The 14,100-nt window shown below is 46.2% G+C and overlaps 2 protein-coding genes across 3 annotated transcripts; both read right to left on the reverse strand.

Moving 5' to 3' along the window:
- Window positions 1-17: 17 nt before the first annotated feature.
- Window positions 18-7,040, reverse strand: LOC117838363 (protein ETHYLENE-INSENSITIVE 2). 2 transcript variants are annotated; one of them, XM_034718366.2, is made up of 9 exons: window positions 6,823-7,040; window positions 6,426-6,573; window positions 5,980-6,339; window positions 5,239-5,325; window positions 4,972-5,085; window positions 4,666-4,878; window positions 3,751-3,930; window positions 628-3,186; window positions 18-311 (listed from the first exon to the last, which is right to left on the reverse strand). In XM_034718366.2, the coding sequence occupies exons 3-9, from the start codon at window positions 6,229-6,231 to the stop codon at window positions 30-32; spliced, it is 3,687 nt and encodes a 1,228-aa protein (XP_034574257.1). In that variant the 5' UTR covers window positions 6,232-6,339; window positions 6,426-6,573; window positions 6,823-7,040; the 3' UTR covers window positions 18-29. The 2 variants fall into 2 exon arrangements, with proteins under 2 accessions (XP_034574257.1, XP_034574258.1); XM_034718367.2 differs by lacking the exon at window positions 5,239-5,325.
- Window positions 7,041-7,186: 146 nt separating this feature from the next.
- On the reverse strand, window positions 7,187-12,135 carry LOC117838364 (probable linoleate 9S-lipoxygenase 4). Its single transcript, XM_034718368.2, has 9 exons — window positions 11,768-12,135; window positions 10,752-11,041; window positions 9,905-10,148; window positions 9,468-9,812; window positions 9,271-9,377; window positions 9,079-9,186; window positions 8,674-8,981; window positions 8,326-8,589; window positions 7,187-8,239 (listed from the first exon to the last, which is right to left on the reverse strand). Exons 1-9 carry the CDS (start codon window positions 11,976-11,978, stop codon window positions 7,453-7,455), a joined length of 2,664 nt encoding a protein of 887 aa, XP_034574259.1. The 5' UTR covers window positions 11,979-12,135; the 3' UTR covers window positions 7,187-7,452.
- Window positions 12,136-14,100: the final 1,965 nt, after the last annotated feature.

The following is a 14,100-nucleotide window of genomic DNA, read 5'->3' on the forward strand; positions in this document are numbered from 1 at the left end:
CCCCCCCCCCCCCCCCCCCCCCCCCGGTTCTAGTGCCCTGCCAGCGTCTTGCTGGAGAGCCTACGTTTGTATCGCTTGAGCACGGAGGCCAGGTTCTCCTTCCCCTTGGGGAAGGCGACGTCTCCAGCTGCCGTGCCAATCCGGCCCTTGCGGCCAGAGACAGCCTGCTCCACGCCCTTGATCACCTCCAGGATCTCAGCAGCCGTAGTGAAGCTGCCGGGGATGGGCTTGCCAACCGTGCCTGCGTTCGTGAGGCAGGCGCACCCCGTTAGGGGTTTCCGGGGCTTGGAGAATGCAGGTTCAATGATTCCCTACATCAAGAATAAACATTTTTCAGAAATATTGGGAGACAAAATGAACCCCAAGAGTAAACATGACGTAAAATTCCCAAACTCTAAACGAAGCTGATATATGTCTGATTTTTTGCTTTAATCAATTGGCATGGAACATTTTAAAGGACAATGGAACTTGGTTCAAATATGTTTAACAAACTTTGTTGCATTGCCAAGGCACCAGCACAAGTGCACAACCAATGGCGTAATCTATTTCTCAAGTTTATCCCATTTCTAGCAGTAAGAACATGCTCTGTAATTTGCTGAAAAATAGACATGGAGACAGAAGGATCACCTGAAGACGGTTGAGAACGTAAGTATACTTCCCCCAAAGTTCTGGCCTACTTTCCACACGGGAAAGGTCTAGCACCCGATGGATACACCAGACACTGAAACTCACAACCAGGGAAGCCTGCCAAATGCAATAATCTCCACAATTGGGCCCTCTGCACATGGCATTGGCGTCTCTGTCATCACTTGTTTTTTCTCGTGAAACTCTCTCGGCTTCAGAGACTTGATCAATTAGATTTTCATCACAACCGCCGTTTTGACCAAAGAGCCAACCCGATCCTTCCAGCTTCAACAGCTTCATGATGCAAAATCTAAGAGAGCTAACGAGTTCTGCCTCAACCACTGTGTAAGAGAAATCCTCCTTTGTGGCACTACTTGGTCCACGGGCAGTGTTCACGTCTCTTTTGTTCAACTCTGCACTTGGCACACCAAACAATTGTTCAAATGGCTGCTGCGCCCAAAGGGATTTGGTGTTGATATTCATACTCGACTGCATAGAGTTCTCTCTCTGAGCGTTATGTTGTGAGAGCATGTTAAATGGAGATGAGGACCTGCCCGCTGAGTCCATATACCGTGATTTTTCAGATGCCAACCTACTAAGGTATGACAGATTTGCAGCAGGACCGCCCAAATTTGCTTCATCCAAGAAAGCATTTCTGCTTGCAGCAATAACCTTAGATATGTCAGGTGAACTGTGGTACTTCTTTGAGTAAGCAGATGAGCCTACACTCTCACCAACGTAGGTAGGATCGTAATAAGATCTATCCACTGCCATTGTAGTTAAGCGGTTCAATGTTGGGCTTTGCATAGAGCTAGGTCCCAGTGATCCAAGCACATCCTGGTTATGAGCATTCATCGTAGAGCCAGTAATAGCAGATTCAGAAGATCTAGGAAGTCGGCGTGGGTCCAGTTGAGTGCTTGACTGCAGATTTCGACTTGCATTCATGCCTTTTAAATAGTTTGCTAGGTGATACCCATGAATGGTAGCAGGCTGATAAAACTGGTTATCTGAGTAAGATGGTGCATGGAAATTGGAAAAAAGTTCAGCATTTTGCTCAATGAAGGTTCTGCCAGAACTGGGACTATCTCTGTTTGGTAAATGCGTGCCTTGAGACCAGCTTGGCGAACCCATGGCACCCATCTGGAGCCCAAAACTCAGGTCTGGATTAGAGAGTTCCTTATCACTAGAGTCCCATTTGTTCAGTGCAGTAGCTGACCCATGCATCTCATCTCTCATCATGGGGCTCCTGTAAGCTTCAATGGACAGATTATCTTTTCTCACAGCAGAACCAGCTGCTCTCAAGTCCAGTCCAATAAAAAAGCTGACCCTTTTAGTGCTGGCCTCTTGCGTAAGCTTACCGTGATAATCAAAAAAACACCCCCAGAAATCATCAAGAATTGATGCTAACTGCCTCCTTGCTGCGCGGCCCAGTACAGGCTGTTTTGAGAGGGTATCAGTACCACTGATATTACCAGCATCAGTGTTCCCCCTGCTCAGTGTAAGAGAAGGTGGACCATCAGAAGTGAAAGAAGGTGCCTTACCTCCAGGATATTTCTCAAATTCCAAATCATGTGAAACATCAGTATCCTTCTGTGTGAAAAAATCTGTTTCTACTTGAACAATCTTCTCAGTTGCCCTCTCCACTTTGATATTGTCTGCGGTACTTTGTTCTACTATGGCATCAGTACAAACTTTTGATATTGGCCCTGTCAAATCAGCTTCAACAGATTTTGGCTCCTCACAGAATATAGATGGTGTGGGGTGAGCTTCTGGATTGATTTCCCTATGAGCAGTTGGTGGTTGAGCATCATGATCAGATTCTGTAGAGATTTCAGAACTCTCGGTATGCCCCAAAGCTGATTTCTCATGTCCTTCCAATGAATCCTTTGGAACAGAAGGCCAATGAACCTCTTCATGCGCAACATTTTCCAGATAAGTCTCTTCTCTATGATGAGTAATGTCCGATGTTTCTCTCTGTGGGTGCACAGACAACTCCTGAGTTTCAGCTTCATTACTTTCTGACTTTAGTGGAGTAACAGCAAGGAACAGCGTAAAAGCAATAGTTCCAGACAAAATTAGGACCATGACGGTATATGGAATTAATACAAGGCCTCCAGTGTTTCCTTTGAGGTTGTTTGTCCAGGTGCTATCACCAAACAAGATTTCCGCCGCAAAAATGATATTTGTAAATAGCATAAGAAGAAATGCAAGAGCGGCACATATTTCAGCATACAAAGATATCCTGTAGCTGCCCATTATTGATCTTGATGAGGAAACACGAAAAAGGGGGATAACAGATGAAGGAACGGACATAGCCTGGATAACTGGGCAAATAATAAGTAACTGATATACCCCTTCAGAACCTGCGACTTTTGCACAGTAGATAGTAGGAATCACAGCGAAGCCCTTAAGTAGCAGATGATGCGCAGAATGAGGCAGTTTAACGCCAAAAAAGTTCTTTAAAATCACATCACTACCAACAATAGATGTCAATGAGATGATGTGGCTAGAAAAGAGAAGGATCACTAACAACACAACTGGCGCTGCAGGACTCACAAACATCTGCAGGAGATGAAGATATACATGAACTCAGCAAGGAGCAGTAATGCAGAATCCATATTCAAAGCCATGGTACTTTTACTGAATTACATGCTGTAATGCCCACAAGACACGTAAAGGTGACGGACTGATCCACACGCCACTGGCTCCTCTAGCTGTTGGCCCGACAGTTATATAAGTTAGGTCAGTAAGGATATTACCCGGTATATTTACATTAGACGGCTATCTCTTTTAAGGTAGAAGGTCCATCGACATGTTTTAGTAAGTTTGGATGTGCTAGGAGGTCCCAACTATAAATATATGAGCAGGGACTCATTATTCATCAAGTTAAGAAAAGAGGATTCCCTACCAACAAGCTCTCAAGCCACACCTAGTTCACTCGAAAGCGTAAACTGCTGAGGAAAGGTGGACAATATACTCGTACTCTTAACCATTTTGGACAATTGCAAACAATCCAACAGAGATATGCTAGAGATCCTGAACTTCTGAGTTCGATTGCTGCTAGAATACTAATAGTAATAGGCAGTAGCACAAAGGGCTTGACAGATAAATAGAAATTGGACGCACCTGGTTCATTAACTCTATACCATCTTGAAAGCTGCTGAGTACTATGTTAGTGGATTCATCTGCCGCCAAGCTTATTAGAATATAGTTCACAAGAAAAACCCCAGTAAATATGAATAATAGAGAAAACAGATGGTCATGGAACAGGGAACCAAGGGTAGGAGCTGGAGATCTTCTTTGAATCTGCAAATATGATATCTGAATTAACATACAACCAAGGCAGATCAAGGAAAGTGATCTGTTTTATCAGAATGGAATGGAGACTACGAAAGTATAATGCAATGATTTGATGTGTAGATTTTAAGGAAAGATCTGAATGGTTGAGTGAGTGGTTATGCAATTTGAGTATGACAATCCAGTAAGACTTCTAGTGTGTCATTAATTAGTGCCCTCTCTATACATTCGGGGCCCATCAGGCTGTCACTGATGAAGGTGATCTGAAATAGTCAAGGATTTAACAGGGATCATTGATGAGTATCAAAATATGTTTATCTGTTTCTTTGCTTCTCTTTTGAGCTGAAACAGTTGGGAGACCCCTACGTTTCTCTGTTTGAGATTCATTATCACTCAGGTTATCAAGTTACGGACTGTAAATGACATGCTACCAAAGATAGTTTCATTGTCAGTCACCAGAAACTATAGTAGATAGTGTTTCTAATGATGTGTTATATAAGAATTCTGCCATAGGTGGAAAATAAAGCACTTTCAACTGAATAAAATTGAGGTCCTGGTAGTATAATTTAATTATTGGAAAGTCACATACACCATAGAAGACACATCCAGAAAAAGGAAACGACACATCACCCTTTTATGGAAGACAAGTTTGGCATGGTGTAGCACAACAAATGTAAATCTATATGTGCTATGCCGTTATCTGATAATTGCAACTAATCACGAGCAAGAGACAGCTTGATTTACCTGAACCACTGATGAATGAACATAAAAGTTGTGTGCTATTACATTTCCGCCAAGAAGTGCCATCAGTGAGTAAGCATTCTCACCACTCAACTTGGGGAACATCACATTCATATTGATGGAGACTTTTGGTTGACTGACTAACAAACCTAGAACGAAACAAAGAAGCGCAAAGCCTGCAAGGCAAGCATTGAATGTTCCAGCCATCCTCTTGCCCTAGAATGGGCACGCACACAAAACCAGAAATACATAAGGTATTAGAGCAGGTCGTCCTTATATGATGCAGTTCTTTGGAGTGATTAAATTTACCAGATGGGAGACAGCGTATGGTAGCAGATTAACTAAAACACTTGAAAAACATATGCCTGTAATGACATCACCATATTCAAACACAAGGTTGAACCCAATTGCTATGCCTGCAACCTAAAATAGACAAAAGTTGTTAGAAAGATGGGAGCTAGTTCCATGATCTGGTAGACTTTACTCTAGAAGTAATGTATGCATAGCATGAGCACATGAATATCCCCTAAGGAAGCATTGACGGAATATAGACTCGTCCAAAGTGTGCAGGCATACCATGGTTAGTTCTGCAGTAAATAAGGACAGTCCTGCCTGAAGACCAAGAACAAAACAGATTGTCTTACTGTACTCCTGGTGGCAAATCTATCGTTCATGTAAAACTAACACAAGTAAGATGCTAAGAACAGCAGAAGAATATGCTGAAATAGCTGAAGAAAATGTACATCACATAATTATTTTCCCAACAGAACTTAAACTTCAAACTACAAAGTTGGTAAATAGATGTTAATTCATGAGAACGAGGTTCCTTGTCTTCTGTTAAAAAAGGGGTAAATCTGAGAGGTTTCAAAACACACACGCGCACGCGCGCCGAATCATCCATTCAATCTCCAGAGGAAAAATAACACTGGCACCACAATGTTGTACTGTCATAGTTATCTCTTCTGTGGTGAGTCCTATTCTATAACCATCATGTTTTGCTGCAACAAGTGCAAAAATATTTTCTTTTACACCACAGTTTTTAATTTCATATAATAGCAGTAATAAAACCGTCCCCAAGGCACATGAACATGAAACCTGGCACTTGTTTGATCTAATTAAGCAGCCCTCTATCTACTCGAAAATGTTTGCTTGACTCAAAGGGGATTTGTGAAATTAAGATCTCGACATACATATAAAATACCAAAACTCTCAATTTTCTGTTAATATCTTGTACTATCAGCTACAATCGGGGTTGTCTCTATGCGATAGTCCTGGTGAGAATTCTACTAAGTAAGAAAGGACTAACTAAATTCGTACCTCTGCAAGATTCTTCCCTGTGACCATGCCGATACAAACTGACTGATACTGGTATAGAACAGCTGTGAAATTGAAAAGTACCACCAGCAGCACAAGATCATACCCAAACCGAGATCCAGCATCTACAGTCGACAACCACTTTCCAAGGTCAATATACCCCATTGAAATCAGGAGTGTCGGCCCAAGGGTTCGTAAAAGGTTATGCCGGCCATCACCAGCAGCCAGAGATTCTATGCTCCACACACCATCCATGGTGTAGAAATAACGGGATCAGTCTGGATCCACACCTTCGAACCAAATACCCAGCTGCTTATCAAGCTCAGGTCCTCGTATTATCTACCTTGATCCAATCCTCCAAAACTGATGACCACAATTGACAAAGAATAAACACTACATAATTGTTGCAATGGTTGTGGACTGTGAGAATATGATGTGTTTCCTTATACCGAAATGGTGAGACGCATAGCAGAGTTAATCATGGGCGACCAGGCCGAGTATCCTCCCAACCGGAGACGAAAATCCAGCCTTTCCCACCACAACTATTCCAGAACCACACCGCCGCCGTATTGAAGCAGCAACACCTAGGGGGCCGACCTGAAACAAGATCAAGGCACCATATGAGGAGGGGAAAGCAAACCGAAATCAAGCACTCCGCTCTTCTCAAATGATGAGAAACGAAAATTGCGGCAGCGAAACGTCGGACCAAGGAGCACTCTTTCCAGCTCAGCGTAGCTCAGTGCCTCGAATCAGTTTTGAACCAAAAAAAAAACAAGGAACCTTTTCTTTTTTTTGCTTGGGATTCACCAGCCACCGAGGACTCCGAAAAGCAAAACGGTATCGTACCTCGGTAGTCGGGTGGCGGCGGCGAGCAAGGACGGCCGGCGGGCGCCAGCGTGGGGCGGAGGCGGGACGCGGCCGAGGCGGGCGCGACGCGAGCAAGAGCAAGGATGCGGCGGCGGCCAGCGTGGGCGTGAGTGAATAGGATGTACTACGTCGCGAGTAGCCGACTAGCGAAGCGGATTGCGGCGCGGGTGTGGAAGAGTCGGGCGGGGGGCTGTGGCCGGAGGCCATTGGTTTCGCCGGGTCGGCTGTTTCAGAATGGATTCGACGGCAGTGAATCGTATGATGATTCAGGGGTGCGCTTGGTTGAGCAGCGATATAAAAAAAAAGAAAGTAGCTGGGGTCGTAGATTACGGAGAAGTAGCTGTGAGTCGTGGAAAAATCATTTGATGGAATAACTGTGGTAGCTTTTCAGAAAAGTAGCACACTCTTCCTCACTCACCGACGAGCGGACCCCTCCCTCTCTCCGCCAAAGACTCCGCTGACTGCAACCATCCCAACACAGGCAAAAGCCCATGGACAAACCATATGCACAGTGACACGCCACACGCACAGACTTGAGAAAAAGGGGAACGACGCATAGCTACCGAGCAGCAACATGTAGAATCATCTAGGGGAAAATCTCTGCTCTGCTCAGATGGAGATGCTGTTTGGGATGCCCATGGCCTTGAGTCCCTCGCCCTTCTCGCCGGTGACGTCCGACGTGTTGGGATACAGCAGCATGTACGGCATCTTCACGGGCCCGGTCCGGTTCTTGTTCGCCGGGTCGTTGTTCATCTTCACGATGCGCTTCTCGATCTCCACCAGCCGGCTGCCGAACCTCTTGAACGCGTCCAGCGCCTTGGCGTCCGACGTCCAGCGCTCCGGCTCGTCGCGCTGGCCGAGGTACACCTCGTCGGAGGAGTGCTTGGAGAGGATCTCGATGAGCGAGATGCCCAGGATGGTCTGGAGCTGGCTGGTGATGGTGCGGATGTACACCTTGTCGGCCTCCTCCTGCCCAGCTTCCAGCTGCGCGTACTCCTTGGTGCCTGGCTCCGGCATCGGCCGCCGGCTCACGGTCGGCCGGTTCGGGAGGTACCCGGCGTACGGGTACTGCCCGAAGTTGACGGCCGCGTGCAGCGCCGACGCCACCCAGATGATGGTCGTGCACGTCCTGGTGAGCTCCTTGACGGTGATCATCTTGGGCCACCAGTCCCTGTCCTTGAGGTCACCGTGCGCGACCTCACGGACCTCCTTCCACCACGCCTGCAGCTCCGCGTCGCGCCGCACCTCGCCGTCGTTGTGGTAGTAGATGGCCAGGTACTCCTTGACCCACTGCTCGATCGTCCACCAGATCATCAAGCCGTCCTTGGCGTACGGGTAGTCCTTGATCAGCAAACGGACACCGAACGGGTCCGACGCGTCCGGCACGGCGACGCCTCTGCAAGCTCGGGAAATCCCGTATCAACCATACAGTTTGGGTATCGCGCTGTTGCATCCTGATCAAGTTCCTATATCTGCACGTACCTCTTGATGAGATCGTTGGGGAGGGCCTGCTCCGTGAGATTCCAGTTATTGTACACGAAAGAGGACATCTCGAGGGCGTACTTCCCGGGGAACACGGTGAGCTCGAAGATGCCACCGGCGTTGATGAGTGTCTGGCGTGCCAGGGCGTTGATGTTCATCGTGTCGCGGAAGTGCGGGCTTAGCAGCTTGTGCACGGGGTGCACCACGCTGAGCTGCCGGTTCGTCGCGATCACGAACGGCTCGATCACCGCGTGCGTGTTCAGCCTGCAAAAAGGCACACGAAACATCAAAGGGACAGCAAACTTTCTCTGGCAGTGTTTCAGAACAGATGGAGGCAGATCTCCGTACCAGTGGCTGATCAGCTGATGCCATCCAGAATCATTGACGCATACGTAAGCCTTGGCAAGCTGCCAGATGTGGCGCTCGACGCCTGAGTGAGCAGGGGTGTACACCTTGCTCACCGCGCCATGCCGCTGGCCGTTGGGGTGGGGCAGGCTAAGCTCGATGGCCAGGGGCTTCAGCGTGCCATCTTCCTTCAAGAACAGCAGGGTCCTGGTGGCGTAGATGAAGTTGCCCTTCAACTTGTTGATCTGGTCAAGGTATGGCATGAAGTGATCGTGGTGGTCCAGGATGAAGAGCCTGTTCTTCCTTAGCGCCTGCAAATGTTGTGTTATCAGAATAAAGCAATAGTTCCTGCCAACTATTTCTGTACCAAATGTTTCAGTTATGCATCGGTTAAGTTGTTCAGCATACTTCCTGCACTGTCAGGCCTTCCAGGTTGTGCTGAATATGGGCTTCAGTAATTTTGCTGGTATGGTCCCCGTACACTCTTCGGTCTAGGGTACTTTTAGCAGGAAAGTCCTGTGATCATCAAACAGGAAAAAAATTAACATACTATATTAAAACTTCCTATGGGAGAAAATGCATCCGATACAAGGTTCTAACCTTCAGACGTCTGATGACCACTGGGTTCACGCCTGCAAGCATTTCTCGAGCAAACTCCTCATCAGTCCTCCAGCCAAACTTATCTTGTGGAACCTTGTTGCGTGCATCTAGTGCAAACCAAGATTTAGGCAAGATCACGAAACAATTATTTGTACGAACTACCGGATCAACACTAAATGTTCGCCGAAAGTTTATACCTGATTGGATGACATTTGGAAGGGGCATCTTTAGGGGGTCGTCGTGAGCACCAACCGGCAACATACTTCTAAGCAACTCACTGGGTATCCTCTTCCTAATCTCAGCCATTAGTGGGTTATTGGGTGCTTCCGGACCAAGTTCATAGAGTCCCAGGATGTCTTCAAATGAATCAAACTCATTTCGCGTATCATCGGTGTAGGCTTCTATCGCTGGAACAACAGCCTCAATGACTGCCTTCAGGGAGTACCCAAGGAAGTCTGACATCTTGAGATGTCCAAAGCGTTCATCACGCGGGACATAGATGTTCAGGTTGAGCAGAAAAAGCCTGCTCTCCGAATTTGGGTCTGGATAGAAGATCAAGAGACAAAGGATATCAGCCAAATGTTGCATGGTTCCGTAACCTTGTATGGGTGAAAATGCAGTGACCTGCACTCACCTGTTTTCGTTGGGCGCCGTCCAGTTCTGCCACGGCGAGGATATGGGTGTTCTTTGCTGCCACCGAGGATCGGCCGTACCTTATCTTTGCCATGGTCTGGATCACCAAGGTCGTTGTAGTAGTCATAACGGTAGACACGATCATGCTCCTTGTATGGTCCAGGATTATTGTCACCTCGGAGAATCTTAAGTTCCTCGTTCCGGTAAGGCACCAATGGCGCAGGCATTTTGCTAGGCAGATATGTCTGCAATGTAGAAAGAGGGTGATGTACTGAGGTGGCTGGTTCTCTTGTAACATTAAACAAAAGTATTGCTGATATAAGTATGGAATGAGATAATTATATGATAACATAAGTATGCTTATATTTGTGCATTGACATATCAGAGTATAAATTCTAAATTTTAGCAAAGGCATGCCAAGTTCGCTGTATATTCTTACCAGTAAGCAAAATGATCTAGTCATATCAACAATTAAGTTCTTTCCGTTCATGAATTATATCTGTGCGTGCTTATCTTTGTGCAATGTGAGCCATTTTGTGTGCACTAAAATGAACCTCGAATTTCTGTCTCCATATCGTCTCTGATTATGAAGAGACAGTAACTTGTTTTTTACTATCTTGCTTACATGATCCTCAAAAGTTTACATGTTTCCACCTTAAAAACGGATGGGATTTTTTTTACAAGACGTCTAAAATTTATGTGCAATGTTAGTTGAATCACAAATTATGTATATACACTGCAGTGTCCATCAATAAGCAGGATAGTACTACAGCAGCAGAGAAATGGGAAACAACGCACAACGCAGGAGAGAGTGATTCAGGGAGAAGGAATCTAGGAGAACAACTCACGTCGTTTGCGAAGAAGATGCGGTCGTGGGCGTAGTGGTTGTGGTTGTAGACCCATGAGTTGGCGACGAAGACCACGGTGCCCTTGCCGGGGACGCCCTCTAGGGTTAGAGTCTTGAGGAAGACCTCCTCGGTCTGGTGGTTCCTGACGATGACGGCGCCGGGGATGCCCTGCGAGTCGTCCCACTCGAAGTTCACCCGGAACATGGACTCCCCCGCCTCCGTCGACTTCACCGTCATCACCAGCTCCTCCAGGTGCGCCGGCTTCCCGTCTTTCCCTTTGCCCCCATTTTCTGGAATCGATCGCCATGCCCACGACAACAGTCAGCAGAAGTGCAGAACAGAAAAGGAGAGGAGATGAGCGTGGGCTGCCCCTCGCCCCCTTTGTTTTAACGGCCCAAAGACAACAGGATTTCCCCTGATTTTAGTATTTTACGAGAATTGAATAGCTTGGTACGAAATTCTCGTGAAATTCCACGTGTCATTTCTCTCTCCAGGAAACAAACTCAACCTCTCGAGAGGCACCTGGACCAGCACTAAATGAAGGCACGCAGCTCTACCTCACCTCTCGAGGGCACGCCACTTACTAAAATAGCACCGTTAATGGATAAATTTTAGAGCAATACAAGCACCCACTAAGTAGAGGACTCGAATCCGAATAAGTACAGGTTCCATCGTAAAATAACCTAATCAAGAAAATATAGAAACATCCATTCGTTCACTACTTAGTACATTGTTTATAGAGAGCATTATGTTAACTATGTCTCTACATTCGTCCTCAATATTGGGAGAGAAAAAAATTGATTGTTCTGTACATCGCTACGGGTAACAGTACAGTACAAAGATCTTAAGGTAATAATAATATAATTAAATTTATTTTATATTAAAATTATATGTCAAGGAACAATAGTTCGGAACAAATATATTCTCAAAATCAATATAACAGATTTTAGAAAAATATTGAGTTTGAACGTGTTACTACACCACACGTGTCCATCATTTGCTAATATTGAGCTTACTGGGGTCGGCCGCCGTGGCGCTGACGAGCTGGAACGCGAGCCCCGTGTCCTGTCCGAGGAACCGGTGCAGGCCGTCGAGGAGCGACGCGTGGAAGTGGTCGAAGATGAGCGCCTCCTTCCGCACCAGCACCGCGGTGCCGCGGATCCGGCCGTGCTTCCACGCCGCCTTGTTCTTCCCCGCCAGCCGGTCCGCCACCGCGTGGAGCAGCATGCTTGCTAGCTTGTTCCTCCTCGCGCTCTCAAAGGAAAGAGTGACCTGCTGCCTGCCCCTGCCCTGCCAACGTGCTGCCCCCCAGCAAACCAAGCTGCTAGCGGCTATGGAACAGTACGTGGCCTACTGAGCTCTGCTGCTGCTGCTGCTGACACGAGCTGCTGGGAGCCTGAAACTTATAGGCCGTGGCAACTCGGGCAAGGTGTCGTGCCACACGTGGGGGGACCGGGACGGAGGCATGCATACTGGCACCCCCATCGTCTCGGTCGCCCCTGTTCACACTATATGTCACTATGTATGTAATGAATGTATGCCCCATGCCGCGCCGGAGAGGATGACAGCCAATCGCCGGGCTGGCTGGGTCCGTTTATGCATGCGAGGGCGAGCGTGGAACACGGACGCCCAGCTCGGTAGCGGGGAAACACGTGCAAATCCTGCCGCGAGAGCGAGGCCCAGGAAGCCGTAGGACTGGTAGGGTCTGGTGAAGTGGTGATGCCGATTCAACGGACGAAGTTCGTTCCCAGACAGACTGGTCCGTACGAGCGCCCTTCGGCTTTGGATCCGAGCGATTTTGGCCTTAGGTTAATCCCAGCGGGGGTTTTACAGAGGTTTCATGCACATTAAATATGGTGACACATCAGCATATGTGATGACATAGCATGGTAGTTATGAAGTGAGAGAGGGAAGGAGTTTCATCAGGATGAAACTGTGTATACACTGTTTCCAAGACTATGAAACTTATTGAAACTTGCATTGGGGGCTATAGATTTTCATTTCATCTAACCATATCCAATCACATGCCTCACAATTAAATATCATGGGCATCCTATGAAATCGTGAAATGAAACTGTGCCCTGGGACTTCCTGTTTCATTCATGAGAATACACCTCATGGGATGATGTGACATCTTTGGAAATAGTGCAATGAAACCTTGCACTAGGACTGGCCTTAGCTTGAGATAAGGCTGTTGTTGACAACAAAAGCTTGCTTGTTACTATGGCCAGGACCCTTTATATTTATAGGGCGGATGGCCTTTGACGTTACATAATTGACATTTTAATCACATACAAGGCAAGTCACGTACATAATATTTTCTAATCAAAACTCTATCTCTAACTAACCCAACTCTATCTCTAACCAAGCTTATCCCTAACCAACTCTATCTCCAAAATATTTTATTCTATAAAACAACCTCCCGTACGTGCGTTTCCCTTGGATGCCAGACTGTTGGAACTCTTGTCGTGCACATGTGTGCGTTGACTTCTTTTAATCTTCTAGCTTTCTTGCTTTCTCTTTCTTCATGCACATGTTCCTGATCTCTACGGCCAGCTCGCAAATAGCCTTAGTTAGGAGATTTCGTCATTTTGTGCATCATCGGCCGATTCCTTCCTTTCACAGCATATTTCCAAATTTTGGTGTTAACAGCTGTAATCCCTCGGTTTGTTTGGAAAATTTTAAATAAGATAGTAGCAATGCTAAAAATTTAAAATATCCTTAATAACTCTTCTTAATTAGATGGATTACCGAGTACTTAATAGCTCTTCCTAATCAGATAGATTACCGAGTAGAATTAATTATGCATGTACGTTTGCAATAATTATGGGACCTATTATCCTTTCTTGTTTAGCGAGTCTAGCTCGGGCATCAATGGTAGGAGTAAATGATCGATTCCTTAACTGGGCAAGAAGGTATTATGAGGGTCTTTGTTGGATGGTCTGGAAGTTATATAAATACTCTTTGTGGGACAAGTTTTGAAGGCTAAATGAACAGTCTTTTTAGAACGAAGGGAGTAGACCCATATGGTATGATAGGCATTCAAGACCGGATTTCCTCTGTGATAGATCCATTCCTTTCTAATACTTCCATCCGTTCCAAATTGTAGGTCGTTTTGGTTTTCTAGATTCATAGCTTTCTGGAGCATTTAAAAATATGAACTTTTACAATCAAAAATAAAAGAGAAAAGAAAACAGTACATGACACGCACATAGGTAAAATTTCTATAAAGCCCGCTCACCATACCTTCATAAGTAACTTTGAGATAATGACCAAATCATCATAAGCTATTTGTTTCTATAGTCACCTCGCCTAGCGCTTATGGTAAGTTGGAGCAGACCCCGTCAAA

Source organism: Setaria viridis, chromosome 9 (genome assembly GCF_005286985.2).
Source record: "Setaria viridis chromosome 9, Setaria_viridis_v4.0, whole genome shotgun sequence".
Lineage (NCBI taxonomy): Eukaryota > Viridiplantae > Streptophyta > Magnoliopsida > Poales > Poaceae > Setaria > Setaria viridis.